Source organism: Chaetodon auriga, chromosome 10 (assembly GCF_051107435.1).
Source record: "Chaetodon auriga isolate fChaAug3 chromosome 10, fChaAug3.hap1, whole genome shotgun sequence".
NCBI lineage: Eukaryota > Metazoa > Chordata > Actinopteri > Chaetodontiformes > Chaetodontidae > Chaetodon > Chaetodon auriga.
In genome coordinates, this window is record NC_135083.1 from 26329527 (window position 1) to 26349870 (window position 20344).

The 20344-nt window shown below is 38.7% G+C and overlaps 1 protein-coding gene across 2 annotated transcripts in view; it reads right to left on the reverse strand.

The window, feature by feature from the left end:
* Positions 1-1271: 1271 nt before the first annotated feature.
* The window catches only part of clcn6 (chloride channel 6), a 33531-nt gene continuing 14458 nt past the window's right edge, over positions 1272-20344 (reverse strand). For both annotated transcript variants that reach the window (XM_076740518.1, XM_076740517.1), the window contains exons 8-23: positions 20093-20160; positions 13769-13827; positions 13512-13644; positions 12095-12208; positions 10943-11109; positions 10644-10755; positions 10139-10268; positions 7732-7885; positions 7010-7166; positions 6801-6907; positions 5759-5945; positions 5005-5165; positions 4268-4424; positions 4060-4167; positions 3819-3944; positions 1272-3637 (exon numbers count right to left, since the gene is read on the reverse strand). In XM_076740518.1, coding sequence (XP_076596633.1) covers positions 3557-3637; positions 3819-3944; positions 4060-4167; positions 4268-4424; positions 5005-5165; positions 5759-5945; positions 6801-6907; positions 7010-7166; positions 7732-7885; positions 10139-10268; positions 10644-10755; positions 10943-11109; positions 12095-12208; positions 13512-13644; positions 13769-13827; positions 20093-20160 — 2021 coding nt within the window. In that variant the 3' untranslated portion in view covers positions 1272-3556. The remainder of the gene's footprint in view (positions 3638-3818; positions 3945-4059; positions 4168-4267; positions 4425-5004; positions 5166-5758; positions 5946-6800; positions 6908-7009; positions 7167-7731; positions 7886-10138; positions 10269-10643; positions 10756-10942; positions 11110-12094; positions 12209-13511; positions 13645-13768; positions 13828-20092; positions 20161-20344) is intronic.

The window sequence follows — 20344 nt, forward strand, 5'->3', positions numbered from 1 at the left end:
TCTGACATTTCATCAGGATTGTCAAAAGGTTTCTACAAAAACGTATGCTAATAGAGTAGCCCAAAAAATGCTATAACTGGCAGTTTTTAATTTCACCAAGGGCACTGCCAATCACTTTTTCTTTCACTACAGAAAGGCAGAATTTCTGACCATGGTAAATAAACTTCTTGACTTTATGGAGTATTATTATGGTTTATTATTAATCTAGTCTCATAGTGGCACCACAGGAAAGGTCAAGATATTCCCTTTCATACAACTTTCCCAAACCACCACTTTCTCCTTTCTCTATGGGCTTCCTGCTTGTGTACCCTAAGACCCTAAGATTAGGAATCAATCTCTGGAGACCATGAACATCTACAGCAAATTTTACCTGCTTAACATCAGCATGTTAAAGTTCAGTGTGTCCTAAATCCATATGGTACTTAGACTACAGTATGTATAACATACTAATTGAATATACAGTAAGACGAGTAAGTCTACAGCCAGGCTCTACGTTCTTGTCCGAAAACTCTCCATAGTTCACTCATTCATTGCTCCCTTTGTAACAAACACTCAGAAGTTTATTTAACAGTGAGTTCACTTTCATATTTCACATTTAAGACACATACTAATTATCATCATTTTGTGCTGTCACTGACAGCTGTGGTGTTGCAGGTATTGGGTAAAAATTCAAAGTGCTAGACAAATTTTAATGTTGGCCTGATGATGAAGAGTAGGCGATCATCAGTTTTCCAATTAATCGTGAGGAGAACATGAATGTTTGAACTACATTCATCATAAGCCATCCAATAGTTGTTGAGCTAGTTCAGTCTGACAGATGAACTGAAATTGATGCAAGCATGACAAAAAATCAACACACAACATTTTTTACTGTAATGTGCTCCACTGAACATCAGTAGGAAATTACAGAGAAAACAAAATGTCTTCACCACTTACTTTTCGTTTTCCAAGATCTTTTTGCTGCTGTGACCATTACCTACAACTGTGAGCAGCTCCTCTATTTCCTTTGTGCAATGCACTGTGGACTGATACTATCTAGTGAACACATAAGAAATTACTATATTTAATATGCTTATTATCCAGTTTCAGTGTACCTTATTTTTCCACTTGGACTAATGCCAACAATTATTGTCATTATCTGCTGATTATATTCTCTATTAACCAGTTTATCAACTGCCAAAATAGTAGCAAATTATTTTTCTGTCATTGTGAAAACAATCAGTTAATCAATTTGGCTTTTTGAAAAAACAAACAAACATGCAGACACTTTATATGACTGACAAAACAGAAGGACCTTTATTATTTAAAGGCACAAGACAGAGGTCTCCCTGCTCTTTTTGTTACATGGCAGTAGCTTTTTTGCCATATGCCAGATATCTACATTTGTAGAAACTACAAATTCCTTAACAAGTACATGGTGCTATCTAAATATCCACACCATCTGCAATGCCATAGGCCAAATGTATAACATAAAATAATCTTTTTTATTTTTTTTATTTTTTTTTAAATCAAGTGATCAATGCCTAGATTGTGAACAATATTATCCAGGACAGCCTCAGTGCATTTAGAAATGCAGTTCACATGACACAATCGTTCACAGCACAGGCAGCAAATCATAAAAATAAAATTATATAAAAATAAATATAAATCAGAGACAAGGAACAAATAAGGAATGTCTGATGTACATCATACTATGTGCCATTGTGGTTGTTAGCAATTCATCAACCTAGCATGCAGATCCACTTGCTTTACTTGCCTTTGCTACTTTAAAATTCGTAATCGCTTTCAGGAATGACAATGAAATGATGTAGTAGGACAGTGGGCCAGAAAGTTACTATACTGCTGAAGAACTAATAGCAGAGGACTAATGTGTATATTTTCGACATTAGCTTAAAAAAAAAAAAAAGATTTTTGCAGTTTGCCTTTCAAAAATCCAGTCCTTTAATTCCCTGTTACATAACAAAAATTTGGTCAATATAATTCGACACTGTCAATCATACAGTCCTCTTAGCCCTGACACTTCGTGACAGCCTCTAACACTGAACTGACTTAAAGAAAGTGACATTACGTCATGTCATAAGTGCAAAATAATGCTTGTGTTTTTACAAACTACTGAAGAGGTTAGAAAAGTTATTGTACTGTATGTCCAACATGGAATGAACCAACATAGTCACTAAGCAAACTCCTCCAAGAACTACTGAGGTCTACTTTAGTCACAGGCTGTGAAGGAATGTTGGCCTGCTCTTAACATATATATCCCAATTACTTAAACAGTGAATAAATGGACCGACAAAAGTGAAAAATAAAAGTGCTCCAGTGACAACAAAGATAAAGCATAATTAAGGTAATGACAATGTGAAGGTTAGTAAGGAACCCTCTGCCAGTGGTATTTCACTTTGGTAGTTTGTTATATACCAGATTTCAAAATGTGAGTAGCTGTCACTTTTTCAAACTACTAAGTTTAAACAAACTTAACCTAACATAACCAACTGCAGCAGCAAAAACCTTTATAGCTTTCAGGATTTTTCCATTGATAGTGACAAAACTAAAATGCCTCTTCACATTACTCCTCAGATGATTCATGAAACAGTATCTGTTCAACAAAGCTTGCTAGTCTTCTTCATGTTGTGTTAGCAAAGAGAACTACAATAATAAAGTTTATTGACAGGTGAAGAAGGCATACCATGTCTAAGACTTGTTTACTGTCATTTTCAGTGAACTCACAAGCTGTGATTGTGGTTGCAAGGACCAGTTTACATTTTTCATGATGATCTTAGAAGGGAGATCCACATTTCAGAGTTACTGTTTTCTTACAACAATCTGTACAGCTACACCAATCTCATCCAAACTTGTTGCCATTTTGTAGCTATTTTCCTGTTGCATCTTTTCACAGATGTAGGTACTGTAGCTGGGTAGCTATGTAGGACGATGACTTCTTAATTCCAAATCCTGCCTACAAAGCTCTGATTTGTCAATTGTGTCTCCAACCAGCAGAAACTGCAGTCAATGAGCTCATTATAGGACCTTTGACCTTCATCTGTGAGGATGACTAGGCTGACTGACTAACTTCAGTTAAAAGAATAGGATTCAGGTTGTGCAGGCAATAAACTACAGTGTGCTGCTGCTCGCAAGGCAATCTTACTCAGCTGATTTTAAAAAAGAAGCCTGTTCTATTATCAATTTCCTCATGTTCCTCACACTGAATGCACAGCAAGTGAATTAATTATCAGCCATCTTTATGGATCATTTATGGGACACTTGTGACTTTTTTAACTTCTATATAGATCAGCATGTTAAATAATGTTCTATTACACATACACTATATCTGTCCAGCCCAGTGGATCTGAGGCTGGAGGAAAGCTGACAATTCCTCAACATTTCACTTACTGAAGAACTGTGTTCCTACTGTACCTTAGGAAATGTGTGTATGGATGTGACTGCCCTGTATGTATTTGGAAATCCCAACATGCAAGTAGAAACGGACAGAGACAAAAGCTCAGGACCAGGCTGAACAGGGTCTGGGGGTTGGAAAGTCAGCAGGACATCCAGAGTCAAATTAAATAGTGATGTAGTGCTGTCGCAGTTTGGCCGCAAGGAACTCGTGGGTTAAATTATGTCTTGTGATTATCCCAACAATCTGAAACACATGGCAGATACAAACAAGAGTTTAGTCAGACACAACATAAGCCACTGCATGTTGGACTGAAATGCAACAACCTTATCTAAACATTGATTTACAAACTTCGTATCAGCCTTTAATAAAAGCTTATACTGGAGGAACTACAACCATTTGACAACTCTTTTCCATGACTACTTACTTCTCCGACAGCATTGACCACTGGTAAGTGTCGTAGTCCCATGGTCCTGAACAGGTTGAACACCTGAGAGATGCGGGTGTTGGGTGACACTGTATACGGACATGGGTTCATGTAGGGGGTGACATCCTGGGAACACAGGGAATGTCATGGTTTTTATCAACTCAAAATTTTTCTTTTAATATTGAAAAAACTTTCCACTCGCAAAAGTACTCCCCTAAGTAAGTGTTGGAATTGGTTGTACCACTATCATGCGGGGATTGAGCAGGGCGAGGTCCAAGTCATGGATGTCAGGGTAGCGTGGGTAATCTTCAGTCATCTCCACATAGGACAGCCTTGGCTGTGTGGCGCTCTGTGATGGATGGGTGGTATGGATAGATTTTCAGTTGGATGTACATAAAAAAAAAATTGTCACATAAGTGACTCTTTGTTTTTGTTTGTGTCTGACAGACCGACTGGTTCTCAGCGTAGCAGACCCCTCTGATGAGCAGGTTGACCAGCTGGGAGCGCAGGATGAGACCGTGGAATGTTAGCGGCCTGAAACGTTCTTCCATGGTCCACTCCTCACTGGGAGACTGATCTGGGTACAGGTTGGGGTAGGGAGCATACCTGCATGTGGACAGCAACAATACAACAATTACCAGAGGGCTGGTTAAGTGCCATAACGCTGACACAAGGAAGATTTTCCAAGCAATTCCTCGTGTTTCAAAAAATAAAAAAAGTATGGTCATATTCAGCTTGACATAGTATCAACTTAAAATATAATTTATTGTATTTTTATATATATGTTAGACAATTTGCACTTTAGCCTACTGATAGGTCTGCTCTCTGCTGGAGAACACTGAAATGTAATACACCTCTTCACTTTGTTTTGACGCAAAAATAAAATACACTCAGTATGTTTGCATTTACTGACTCAGTAAATGCAAACATAAAAAGCAAATAACAGCATGTACTGTGTTTCACTTAATTTCTATTATTGGTTTGTTTTTATAAAGGCATTTAAAATCTTGCAAGCCATATAAACAGTACAATAATCTAAAGTCACTTTTAATTTCAGTATAATCAGTATTTCAGTTACCATTGATGTTTAGTTGTCAGCAACTTACACTCCACTCTATCTAAATGTTACGTACCTGAACAGGTAGAACACTGACAGTATACTGGTGTGCCTGTGTGTCTGTCCTACCTTCTCTCTAACATCTGCTGCAGCAGGTCCTCTCCCTCCTCTGCCGGCTCTACCACAGCGTTCTGCTCATCACAAACATTCCTCAGCTCACTTGATGGGTACGACTTCATGGACTGGCAGCGCCGTCTCTGTTCCCCCGCACGGGACATCACACTGGATTTCTACGTGTGACAGTGAAGGTTCACACTGACCATTTGATTTAGAATGGAATAAAATCTTCTATCACAATATATGCAACTTTGCATTGCATCATCAATATATACATTAGAATATAGTATATTTTCAGGCTGGCCTAATGCAACTAGAGCTATTAAAGGATAAATTTGGCTTAATTCTATATTTGAGGCCACATGGTCCACTGCTACTGACACTACACAGAAACCTCTACTGCCACCTTGTGGTTCTACATACTAATTATTATTGCAGCGCTATAAACAGGAAAATTGTAGTTTTCAGGAAAAAGAGAAAAACGAAAGATTAAAAGTCAGCACTTAGAAGACAAGGAGAAAATGATTTGAACAAAAGATAATACTGAGATAAAATGTAATAATAGCCACAACATGTACAAGCAGAATATTACTTTTTATGGTTTAGCTGCACAGTGTACATTGTTGGCAGGGTGGCAGCATCATTAGTGAGATGTTTCAAATCCACAGGGTCATTCCTATCTGCTGAAATATCCTCAACCCCCACTTCTCTCTGTCCGACTCCCTCTGGATACTAAACTAAAAATGTTAAATGGCACAGGACGTACCTTGAAGCGTATGTTGTTGCTGATGAGGATGTTTCCCTTCATGAAGTCCTGTTCATTCTGCCGGTTTTCAGTCACCACAGGGAAGGCGTGATAGACAGTGGTACGTAGGATACTGACTAAAGACTGTACCCGGGTGTGGGGGTAGACATAGGTCAAGTTGGGCTCCATGATATCACTGGCTGTCAGCCTTGGAGAGATGACAGAAAGAAAACTCACAGATAACATAAACCCATAGGATGAGCACAGGGGGAATGTTTGACCTGAACCTGATGAAAGATGATAACCACTGCCAGACTTGGAGAGGGGTCAGAACTTGAGTGACAAACCTGGCACTTGTGCTATTTTTAGTAATTTGGTGGCAGCTCTGGCAAGGCTCACAGAGTGGGATCAGAAAGTAAGTAATTATTGTTCAGGATGTACACAGTTTCAAATATGACTGCAACACCTCAAATATCCTGCCCAGAACAGATGATGACTCTTTTCAAGCTACATTCACTTTTCCCTACATGATGAAGATCTGGCAGTAACGAGCAGATCTGCCACACATCACTGTGGTTTGACAGTAACATCATCAGATGAAGCAGATACCTGCTGACTTGGTGGTGATAAAGGAAAAAACTTAAGTGTGGATGACAGTTGCCAGTAAGAATTACTCATTTATCTTTATTCTGTCTCTCTAGTATTAATTTCATCATGAGACTAACATATAATAGGATCAACTGGTTGAACGAGGTAGAATACACTTGAGCAAAGTATGAATAAATGACTTGATGTTTTAGAGAGGTTTATGCTGGTGTACATACCTTCACCAAAAAAAGCAACTAGAATATTACAGAGATAGGTTTGCTGGGCATGCTACACAGTTGTTTTGTTCTAAGCAGGTGGGCGGTGGACCACATGAGATGCAGTCATTTTTAGCACCAAAATAGCAGTACACGCCTGGATTGCCAGTAATACACCCTCTGCTGCATGCAGAAAGTCACCAAACTACCAAACTGGCACAGATAAAAACATGTGTTTAAATTTGTTTAACAACTCTTACTTGTCCATCTCAATTTCAGTCTCCCACTCCAGCAGAGGCACTCCTCTCAGCTGGATGTGGATGTCATAGATGCCCTTGTTGAAGAAATCTCCAGTCCACTTGGCAACCTGATAGTCAACACAGATCTAGTTATCACATAAACCACATGGAAATAGATACTACTTAAGATACTAGACACCAAGAGATCAACACCCCTATTCATATCATACCATAAGAGTTATCATGATGGGCAACCCGTATGTGATTTCATTGGTAGATTCAATGAGGATGACAGTCAGACTGATGGTCATTCTGACCACGCCTCCAAGAAAAGCTGCCGCTCCAATTAGAGCAAAGGTCCCAGAGTAGATGTCCATTCCCAGTTTCCTAACAGATACACACACAATATAAACCAGTATAGTAGTAGAGGAGGGTGAGAAACAGCAGTGAGTGTGTGAGGTTAAGTGCATAATGACAACACCTCTATAAGCTTTTCTGTGTGTTAAGTATGGGACTGGAGTCAGGATGTGATTAGCTTACTTTAGCATGAAAACTAGAAACTAGGGAAACAGCTGAAACAGCTAGCCTGGTTCTGTCTAAACTTCAAAAATATTCCTAACAACACCTCTATAAGCTTATTTCCTAAAATTCTGAACTATTTCTTTTCACCTCAAACATTTCCTGGTTTGTCTTTATTCCAGCTGGACTAACTGGGACCATTTAATGGAACATATGTGTGAAATATTGTTGAAAATAAATAAATAAATAAATAAATAAATAAATAAAACATTCTACTGAACTCTTAAAAGGTTTGTTTATAAATTTGTGAGATAATTTGCTATACTGAAAACAATTATGACACATTTTGACATTTGTTATATTTCATGGCCATTGGTAGGGAAGAGTGGACAGCCAAACCTTGGTCATTAGAACATTAGGAGAACATTGTTACACTTTGAGGATGTTGGCAACCAGACGTCCAAAAGCTGCCCCACAGAGCAGTGAGGGGACAAAGAGACCGCTAGGTACAGACACACCATAGGTCCAACAGGCCAAGAGGAAGTACAGCAGGAAGAACACTGACAGAGTCACAGGGCTGAAGGTACCTGAGTGGAAGAATGGGAGACAGGTGTTCATTATGACCAGTCGGTGAATAATATACCTGAAACGGAGCAATACAAAGCTGCAAGGATTAGTGATTACAGGACAATTCACTGGTCTCATGCTGATTTCTATAGCTCTTGTACAACCCTGATTCCAAGTTGTAATGCTGTGTAAAATGTAAATAAAAACAGAATGCAATCATTTGCAAACAAACTGCTTATCGACAACAGTTTTATAAAGTGTTCTACAGGTGATGCTTGTGAATGACTGAGCCTTCTGATGATGCCCCTTTCAGAACCAATCATGATACTATCACCTGTTAGCAATGAACCTGTTTACCTGTGGAATGTTCCAAACAGGTATTTTTGGATCATTCCACAACTTTTCCCAGTCTTTTGTCCCAACTTGTTTCAAATGTATTGTTGGCATTAAATTCAGAAAAAGCATATATTTATGAATATCACTATAGTTGATGAAGTAAAACATTAAATTTATTGTCTTTGTACTGTTTTCAATGGAGTACACGTGAAAAGGTTTTATTTACGTTTTATACAGTGTCCCAGCATTTTGGAACGGAGACGAGTGCTGTATCCAAGCATATTAAGAGAAAGTTAAGTGGAAGAAAAAAGTGTGGTAGGAAAAGGTGCATTTATTCTATATATTCTAATTTTTTGAGCTGCACCTGTAGGCCATGCCCATTTCCGCCTTTTTTTTTTTTTTCCTCCACAAAATTGAGGAATACACGGAACCTACTTTTTCAAACTCAACCTGGGCTCTGACTCCAATCTGCACAAAACCTTTTAACAAAGAATCTATGGACTCTGATTAAAGAAATTTGATAAAAGACTTTTGATTATGCAAAAATGAGCAAGTTATAAAGGAACAGCTTCCTGTAGGCTGAAGTGAAAATAAGAATTGTTACATATCTTGGAAACGATCACTACTATTAACATGAAACTCTGGTCAATAGTTTCCCAAACTGGAGTCAGGCTCTGTGCAGAATTTGCTGCCAATCAGTCACTAGGGGCCCAACAAATGCAAAAGTTCCTATCTTGTAATTGGCTACATGGATTTGCATGAAACTTGGTTTGCATGGTATAGGGCAATGACTACATTAATGCAAATAATTCAGTACTGACTGATTCAAGTGGGAATGACTTATTACAGCAAATCCAAATTTCATAATAGAAATCTTCAAAAAAAAAAATTGAAAGAAATCACAGAATTTAAATTTTTAGCACATCCATTGAATTGTGACAAAGGTTTGTCTCACTGCAACCCATGATCAATTTAGAAGTCTGTCAAAATCAATAAACAGACATTTATAGACATTCTTTGAAAACTCAATATCATATATCAAATAGTGTTCAGATATGCCAAATAATTAGTCCACAGTACCGTTTAGTGTCTTACTGTATGTACTTAGTATTGTATGCACAACATATTATAGTTTGCCAAATGTTTGATCAAACTTCATTCAAATATTTTGACAACACAGTGAAATGTGAAACAAGTCCTGAAACCTCAGCTAACCTACATCAGCTTCTGAAAGAAGATTTACATACCTCAACAGAGCATTAACATATAAGGGTGACCACAATTAATTATTTGAAAGAAAATCATGAGTTTTGCCTCATGTCAATTACATAAGAAAGGAGCATATCAATGCTTGCTATCACTCTGGACCCTGATCATTGTCGCTTCTGGCTATGTTATTCATTTAATTAATCCAATGTGCATATTAAGTATAAAACAAAAAAGACCGAACTTGAAACCGAAAATATTTGCTCAAAATGTTGTAATAGTGGACAACATACTGGATATGTGTACCACATTTTTGGCATTTTGGGATTCTATTGATGTAGCTAACAAACTGACAATATTAAAAATTCATAACTGGTTTTACAGCAGATGCAAAAGTGAGTTTAACAGTTTCATGAAATATGCACTGACTTTACTAAGTCAAATTTCTTTTGGCAGAAATGTGATTGGGCTATAACACTAGATGCAACTTTATATAAAAAAAAAACATGTGAATTTAAAGCACTTGAATGTGCCATGTACAGTTTGCAAGATATGATATGTTTGATCTTAAGGTTTGGTTCCATCACTGCTGGTGCTTCAATTACAATAAGAAATATACAAATGAAAATTAAATTATGTGTTTAAGTACCAGAAAATTCAAGAGCAAATTTAAATATGATCTGATTTAACTAACACTGAGCTGTTAGAATGTGTCTGCATGCTCATCTCACCTTCCTGGTGGAAGAGCTGATGAATGGCAGCCTCCTGTGGATTGAAGAATAACGTGGCCATGTCATTGTAGGTCTTGTTGGTGCAGAAGAACTGGCGGTTGGTTGAGTTGATGTCGTCACTGCTGGACAGCTAAAGACAAAACTCAGATCTTAATATGAGATAATAAACACGTGATGCTAAATGTAGAGTGAGTGGTAAGAGGACTGTGCAGTGTGCTGCATTGCTTCAGTTAGCAGAGTTTCTGCAGTGCTCAATTTAAGAGTTTTAAAATTTAAACCTGACATAAAGAAACATTTTAGAACTAACATTATTGGCTACTGCAGGCTTTTTTCTGATGAAAGTGAATTCAGTGCTTTTTCAAGACCTGCAGATACACCACATTAGCGTCTGCTTTCATGAACACTGTACTGAACTTTGAAAGATTAATTCAGTCAACCATGTGAGAGTAGACTTGTGAAACTTGTGCTAAGCACTGTCACGATGGAGGAAAGAGCTGATACTCACTGTGGTGTTATGTGTTGTGGGTGAGGACAGGTCACGACATTCACCCAACAGCATTGAAGCTGCAAATATCACCACTGTTGTCACCATGGCAACCAGCAGACTCTCTAGAATCCTGTTAAGTGCAACAATCAGATCAACTTCTGTAATTACAAGCTTCAAAAGAAATTTGTGTCACATTTTCAAATAGTTGCTTTCAAAAACACAACTGATACTTACTAGACAGTTAAGTTGAATGACAGGCGTGATGATTTGTATGAAGATGGACTGTTCCCTATGTAAAAAGCTTATGCAGTAATCACCTGATAAACTTGGCCTTGGGGTGAATTTGTCTGATGCGGTACTTGGCCAGGCTCTTGTTCATGCAGTTGAAGAGTGCCCCCAGCAGGCCACCCGCCACCCCCATCATGACAAAAAAGGCCAGGTCTACTGCAGTCCATAGGTGGCACTTCCTGTCTCCATCTTGACACTGAGGAGCAAGGAGATTTGCAAAAAGGGGTTAACCTGATACATGACTGTATCATGTTATATAAGACTGACAATGAAAAATAGTAATACTTTTATTTATTGTAATTCATTTACAATAATTTGTTAATCAATTAATGAATTAAGACGTTGCAAAACTCATCAAATAAAGGAGTCTAGAGAACTAAAATACACTTAAGATACAAGGAAGCACAGGTAATTAAATCAAACATTAATAGCAATTTTTAAAGTTCTGAGTAGCTGCTTGAACAGACAGATCAGAGCAGTGACAGAGGAGTTTGAGGAAGGTTGCGGATGTTTGGGGATGGAGACAGAGAGACAGATTACTTTTCAGTGATGGTGGATTTAATGTAGATGTAGAGCTGGATATCATTGGTGTAGCAGTGGAAGTGGAGATAGTGACAACAAATGATATTACCAAGGAGGAGCATGTAAAAGATGAACAGGAGGGGACCAAGTACTGAGCCCTGGGCTACACCTTGAGATAGAGGAGTGGTGGATGAGATACAGTTGTTGATGCTGATGACCTGTTTTTCTGTCTGTGAGTTATTACTTCAGCCAGGGGAGGGCAATACCAGTGATGTTGAGGGAAAATACACTGAGTACAATGTTCAAGTCCAATTCCTTGTATGTGCACACATACTTGGCCAATGAAGCCGATTCTAATTCTGACTTTGAAGAGGGTGGTTTCTGTGCTGTATTTTGTGTGAAATCCAGATTGAAATGGTTTGGAGATCATTGGTGATGAGCTTGGTTTTGAGTTAAGAGGTGAGAACATGTTCCAGTATTTTTGACAAGAATGAAAATTAGTTTTTAGAGGTTAAAGTTTTTGAAATCAAGCAAAAATATTTAATACCAGTAGGATTACTTGTATAATGGATTTAAGGATACGAGAATATGAAACATACATGTAAACACATACTTTGTGGCAAATGAAGGAGCAACTTCAGTGATGAAAGGAGCTTTACCTTGAACTCTCCAAAGTTGAGCAGACCAGGCTCCTGGAAGGAGCCCCACTTGTTGAAGCTGATTCCTGAACGGAAGAAGTTGAGGGTGAAAGTGGCTGACATGGAACAGAAGAGCTGTAAGAATATAAAACAGAAGAGCTGAAGACAGGAAACAGTTAATCATAGTCGATGGTTAGTGCCCCATGCTACATATGTGTAATTGTATTGCAAAGCTTTCTCACCGACAGACTAAGGCAGTGAGTTCAAACCAGGTTTGTTTGTTTCATGTCTGGATGATATTCTCTAACAGCCACGCAGTTCTTGATATCATGTGCCACAGTGCTCAATTCATGGACCTTTAGTCTTCTCTCCATACAGTTCCTATTTACCCTTGAACTTGCATTGTTTTCAGTGCAACAGTGACACCAAATTATATATGAGTTTTCTCTTTATGAATAGGGTGTTTAGCTAAAATAAACGTTAGTCTACACACTCTATATTCTAGTAACAACACCAACATCATTATCTCTGAACATTGCATTGACATGGAGGTTTCATTGCTCCACTATGTATCCATCCTGGGCCACTATGCTATACCTACAAAGAACACAAGGCCTATGGGGGTATAAAGAAAACACAGCTATAATAAAATAAAGACAGAAAAGCATATTTGAAATCATTATTTCAAAAAAGGTGAAAACTGAATAAAACTAAGTGTCTCCAGCCTCATTAGTACTCACAGGAGCAAATAAAGGAGTGCTTTACGCTGTGAGCAGGGGGGTAGAAATGTTGCTGCTGTTTATTTAATATTCTAATATTTTCCACAGTCAACATATTAGCTTCAGGGTTTTAGCCTTTGCAATATAGCATCAAGCACAAAGTACAGTTGAGGCTGAATGACATTAGTTTTGCAGGTATTTGGTCAGAAACCAACTTACTGGACAAAGCAAAGTTTTGACCTGATGATCGTACTAGACAAAATGTCAGATGAAAAAGAAGTGAGGGGAACACAGAGGATACATAGTTTGGGAATCATGTCTGCACCAAATTTTGGGCCAATCTATTTAGTAGATGTTGAGACATTTCACAGGATAAGTGAAAATACTGATGAAAAAAATCAGGGTTCAGATAAAACTAGAGTCATTGGGAATCATCCTCTAAATATGTTTATCACATTTCATGATAACATTCAACAGTTTCTGCCCGAACCAACGTTGTGGTAGGTTTGGCAGAAAAGTCAGAGGATCACCAAAGTCATTAGGATTCATCTTTTGGGGGAACATGAATGTCTGTACAAAAATGCATGCATCTATCTAACAGTTGTTGAGATATTTCTATCGACCAAAGTGATAGACTGACACTACCATCCCTCTAGCCACACTGCATGCTTGGCTAAATGTCTTGACCCTCTTAGTGTTGATTGAATAAGGTGATGTACCACTTTCCAAGTGAGGGACTGGTTCCAGAAAGATGAGCCCTCCTCCAGACTGAAGAGCGTGCCACCTATAGGAGCACCAAAAGCAGCAGCTACTCCAGCAGCAGCACCCGCTGACACAAAGTCTCGCTTGTCCCTGAAGAACAGCAAAGACAACATGATGGGTATGTTTGACAATATTTGGACCATTTATTGACTTCCAGGGAGGCAGTCAACAGTATGCAGTGTTTTGTTAATAAGAGTGTGTACCACAGTCATACCTGTCACTGCGGAAGTAGGGAAAATCAAATTTGATCCTCTTGAAAGTTATGCTCTGAAACTGATGGAGGGAGAAAATATGATGAGCACACTTAAGCCAATAAGTGTCAAATGCATCAGTGGCTGTGTTAAAGCCATAGCAAAGAACATTAACAACATTATGTACACTAGCATAATTAGACAAGATTATTTTAGCTGTTGTGTTGGTTTGATGTTGGTGTTTGTGGGTGGTTTTTTTTTTTTTTTTTTTTTTTTTGACTCATCAAGGCCAGCTTTGGTATTTGCCACATTCATATGCAGTAGACAACTTCTTCTTGTGATCTAGTGTTAAAAAAGTAAACAAAAATCACAATAATAGTAATATTGAATCACAATACTTGTATAACCGCAGTACTTAGGAATTGCAATACATATTGAATGGACACCCAAGTATCTTATTAGTGTCAAATCAGGAGATAAGCATATCATCCAGTTCTAGTGTTGATCTCTGGCCCCTGGTGAGACCATAAATGGACTCGCTACAGTTCACATTTCAACCTGGCATCGAGGTGGATGACACTGTCATCTATCTCCTACATAGATCCTTCTCTCATCTGGGAAAGGCTGGGAGCACTGTGAGAGTCATGTTTTTTTGATTTCTCCAGTGTCTTTAATACTATGCAGGCCACAAATCTGAAAGACAAGTTGGAGTGCACAGGGTGGGCCACCACCTCACAGCATGGATCATGGATTACCTCACCAACAGACCACAGTATGAGAGGACACAGGACGACGAGTTCAACATGGTTCTTTGCAGCATGCTGGCCTCACAGGGACTTCACCCTCTGCTAGGGATGTAGCGATATATCGAATCTTGCAATATTGCAATAAAAATATGGCTTGATGCCACCATGGGACTAACGCTATCTATCGAATTACATGGTTATTTACTCTCTAATTGTCAAAAATTATATCATTTTTGTTTGAACAGCAGAGGGTGTACTTGTACTAGTCAACAAGACAGACTGCTGTCACCCTTTGGTGTAAGCCAAGCACTTCTAAAAATAGACCCACCAGATGAGTATGCCAACAACATGGACTTTTAGAGCTGATGTATCGCAGCATTTTGGTTTTCCCTTTTCAAGAACTGACAATGGCAAAAAGGAAACTAACAAATGCAAAAAAAATTGCAAATACTGCCGAACAACAGTCAACTGCACTGCGCACTACACAACACATCAAACATGAGAAGTCATCTGGTACATCACCACCCACAAAATCACAAAAACAACATACTGTGAGAAAAAGCTTCAGACAGGCCAAAGGAGCCTGAAAGAAGCATTTGGAGCGCCGTCTTGCCATAACAGTCTGAGAGCTGAAGAAATAACGTGCATATCTGAATATATCCTCCTGACTACCAGTAGTTCAAATTTGTCCTCTGTGGAGGACATTTGTAGACCTGAATATCTCCCACCCACTGCATACTACTGAATTAACTTGTTTTGCTATCTAAAGAGGACATTTAGGGCTTTTCAATGATACCAAATGTGAAGGGGTAGGGCTTTGGTACCTTTCTCTTTCTCATCAAGGAAAATGGCATCCATCAGTGCAAGCGCATTTTATGGGAAGAGGAAAAGTAAGCTCATAATACTTTTTATTGTGCAAATTTTGGCTTGAAATGTTGTTGGCATATTTTATATAAGTCTCTTAACAACACATTAAAACATTGTCTGAATTATTTTAACTGTATATTAGCATAGTATTTAATTGTTTAAAAAATGTCCTTAAAAAACAATTTTTCAGTATTCCAATTAACTTACAAAGATTGGGGAATTATAAAAAATTGATTGGAAAATATTTTTTTCCTGGCAGTCAGGAGGATATAGCCCAAAACTTGAGGCTGTTTTCTGTGGTTGACAACGATGGATTTCAAAGGTCAGTAAACACACTGGAGCCAAAGTATACAGGTCCATCAAGGTCATACTTTAGTTGTACAGTGATACCAGCTCTGTACCAAGAAACAAAAGAGAAAGTGACACAGAACCTCAAAGAAGCAGAGTGCATCTGAATAACCACAGATGGGTGGACTTCACAAGCCTCAACACAAGGGCTCAAGATAGCTGAGATTTTGAAATATGCTGTTTTAAGGTGGGAGCTAGGGGACATGAAGAATAACAGAAATCATCACGATATTGCTGTTTGCACACACTTTAAAAGAAAAACAAAATGCAGCAGTCAGTAGCAGTCCATTCATAAAATAAAATAAAATGTAACACTCAAGCATTTCGAATGAGCTATTCCATCGGGTGACAGCATCCATGATCTGTTTATGTACTGGCAGGTTTAACAGTCTCTGTTTGGTGGTCAGCATAGCTGTGGCAGTTGAACTACAGTGAAAAAATACTGTTCATGCCAATTTGCTGGCTTACTTTTTACTTTTTATTTTGATTGAAGAAATTTGTTTTTCAGTCAAAAACAAATTTTATATGTATAAAAAATGCTGTACACACTGATTTACTAATAAAGGAGATGCTTTCAAGTAATTTCTCTTTCATTCTGTCTTTTTTTTTAAATATTGCAATAAATATCAAATCAAAAACGTTTTATCGAGGTATTCTCGTACCTTGAGTTTTTGGTCTTGTTACATTCCTACCCTCTACAGTGCAGCCTTCATGCACAAATCAGCTAAATGTCACATGCAAAAGTTCTCAGATGACTCTGCATCACTGCCCTTATCACAAATGGGACAACAGGGAGCACAGAAAACTGGCCAAGGAATTTGTGGATTGGTGCCAGCAGAACCACCTCCAGATCAATGCAGGGAAACCAAAGAGCTGGTGGTGGACTTCCATAAGAGCAAACACTCGCCACTGAACTAGACAATACAAATACACTATATAAAAAAGACCACAGCTGACTGTATCTACTGTATCTGCTGAGGAGACTCAGATCATTTGCAGTGTAGGGGGCATTGCTGAGGACCTTTTATGACTAAGCCAACCAACTATCTTTGATGAAGTGATCTGCTGGGGCAGCAACATCTTGAAACAGACTGTTGAAGACTGGTTAAGCCCCTCCACTGAGTGGAGGTGGTGGAAGAAAGGAGGATGATAACTAAGCTATGATTGTCAGTCAGAAAAAATAGGAAAGAAGGAGGCACTGCGTGCATTTTTTTCTAAACAGTTTATGTGTAATGACATTGACCTGGGTGAATTTACATTTGAATATCTGGCTTGTGAGCTCAAACCAGAATTAGCAGTTCTCACCATTACACTGTATCAGCCACCATAATATTCATCCCTGTTTATGCAGGAATTCTCAGAGCTCCTGAATGGAGACCTGAATATTCATATCAACAAAAAGAATGACTCCAAAGCTATGGAGCTTGTGAATTTACTAGACAGCTTTGAATTTACAGAACACGTAAATGAAGCCACTCATCAGCATGGTAACATTCTGAACTTGGTAATAGCAACAGGGTTGAACACTGACAATGTTTCAGTAGCAGAATTATCTATTTCTGACCATCACTGTGATTTTGATGCCAAACTAATCGTAACAAAGACTAAATGGGAACAACAATACCATGTTGTCTACTTTAACTACTCTTGCTCTACTAAGGGTTAAAAGGAGTTTGACTGACAAAATCTCCCCATGGTTAAACAATAGCATTGTCTATTGAGCAGCTGAAAGAAAATGGAGGAAAACTGGGCTCACAGTTCACTGTAATATACACAGTATATATAATAAAAGCCATGACTGTCTATAACAAAGCAGTACATCTGGCAAGAAAGGATTACTTTTCCAAGACAATTACAGAATATACTAGAAACTCTCGAATATTTTTCTCCACTACTGACCAGTTACTCAGCACCACCTCCACCCGTCCACAGTCCTCTACATCAAACTGTGCAGAACTTGCATCACTCTTTCATAAAAAAAACAATCTAAATCAGAGCCAGCACTGCTGCTGATGTGAACGCAGATGAGCTCAGCAAACCCTGTAAAAAAAGGATGGAACCATGGAAAAATTCTCCTGTAATACAATAGCTGAGCTCAGCAAGACTGTCACTGAGTCTAACTCGGCCACCTCCTGCATTGACCCTGTACCTGCAGCATTTTTAAAGCAGATGTTTGACAGTGACTACTAGGGTTGAGCCGTGCTCGTGCTGAAGGAAAATCCTCATTGGGTAACTGACTGTCTTCACGCTCTGTGATCGGCCAGTCACACACAGCGCCCGCCCCTCCCTACACAGTCATGTTGCTCTCTTCAGTACTCCTTAGGTTTTGTTCAGCTTGCCTCTATTTCGGTTTGTATGATATTTAAAGTTACTTGGTGAACTTGTTTTGTAACGTACGTGGTGCATTTGACAAGACAGTGCTGAAAACGGCTTGTGTCGCATTGGTCACTGCCTCCACTTCTTTTTTTTTTTTTTTTACCGTCTGCTTGCTCTTAGTTTGGCTGGTGATGTTGTGATCAAAAACACTGAATCTCAATTCTGAGGCTGTTCTGTAAATATTCATTCATACACTTAAGAATATTCATGTTCTGAGTTCATAAAAAACTTGTTCTGTAAATAGTTCTCTTACTTTTGTGATCAAAAACATTGATTTGAATCTCAATTTGGATAAAGCATTTTTGACGAGTACGAGCATGATACAAGTAAAACTCGTCAATATCTGTGCTCGTGCTGAAGGAAAATCCTCATTGGGTAACTGACTGTCTTCACGCTCTGCTCTGTTCTCACGACTTGTTTCGTAACGTACACAGTACATTTGACAAGACAAAGCTGAAAACGGTTCGTGTTGCGTCGGTCACTGCCTCCACTCCGCTTGGGGTTATTTTTTATTTATTTATTTTTTTACCGTCTGCTTGCTCTTAGTTTGGCTGGTCAGTTGGAAAACTTTGCTCGTACTGAACGCAGTGCTTTTGAGAAGAATACAGTGAACAAGGCTGACATATTATTTCCCTGTTTGCCATCACTGGATGTTTGCATGAATCACCAAGTTCACACAGATCATTAAAAATAAACAGTCTTACAGACCACTTACACACTTACACACATATAGCTGAACACACAAAGTGGCCTATATTAATATTTTTATTGTTTATCAATTTCAGACTTAAAATAATGTACTGATTTAAGCCCCACCCATTTCCGAGTACAGATACGGATACAGATAATTTAGATGGTTGAATAGATACAGATACAGATACAGATACAGATAGTGGTGTACTCGCTCATCCCTAGTGTCAAGGCACAGATCTGGGGGAGGGGACAAAAGATTTTCAGCAACATTGAAAATGCCCAGTGGTAGCTGCCATCATTCTCAATTGGAAGAAATTTGGAACCACCAACAGTCTTCCTAGATCTGGCCACCCAGTCAAACAGAGCAAGCAGGGATGAATGGCGTTGGTAAGACAGGTAACCAAAATGGCAGTGGTCACAATGAATGTGAGCCATAGTTCATTTGTGGAGAACCTTAGAGAAGGACAAAGTGCAGCACTCTATCAATCAGGCCTTTATGGTAGAGTGAACAGACGGAAGCCGTTTTTCACTAAAAGGCACAGCTTGCTGAGAGTTTGCAAAAGGCACTAGAACGACTCTTGGACCATGACATGTAAAATCATCTGATCTGATGAAACAAAGATTGAACTATGTGGCTACATTTCCCAACAGAGTGTGTGGAGGAAACAGGGCACTTAGCATAACCTCATTAATTCCATTCCTACAGAGGATCTCAGGCTGGGGCGAAGAACTACATTTCAACAAGACAAGGGCCCAAAGCTTACCGCCAAGAAAACACAGGAGTAGATTTCACAGTAGCTGTGAAAGTCCTGGAGTGGCCCCGCCAAAGTCAAGACGTGAACCTAAGAAATCATCTCTTAAGAGATCTCAAAATAGCTGTGCACAGATGCTCCCCATCCAACCTGACTGAGCTTGAAGTATTTTGTTAAAATGAAGGACTTGTCGCTATACTAGTTTTGTTAGATCTTAGCATTTGACACCACTGACCATGGTATCCTGACACAGAGACTGGAAGACTTAATTGGCAGTAAAGGAACTGCACAAAGATGGTTTAAATTGTTCTTTTCAGATCAATTAATTAATAATGATTCATCTGTGCACGCTAAAGCCAGTCAAGGAGTTCCGCAAGGTTCTGTGCTAAGACCGATATATTGACCCTATACATACTTAGGCAACATTATCGGGAAACACTTTCATTGCTTTGCAGATACACACAAATATACATATATATACACACACATATATGCATATATACACGGTAACTTCAGACATACATTATATGAGTTTAAATTGTGTTTAGGATGTGTAGCGGTGTACCTGAGGAAGGCCAGCTCCCACAATGGCTCCACAGTGTATCATTGGACCTTCTTTCCCCACAAACAGACCTGAGTGGACACAGACCAGAGTCAGAGGCACTGTCCACCCACCTGCTCATCACTGACCCATCAACAGCACCAGAAATAAAAGATGACTCTGTTTGATTAATCAATAAATGATACTTTGCTTTAATGTTACTTGAAGGTGACAGCTGACATGATGGCTCATCCATACAGTATAATGTCATTATTT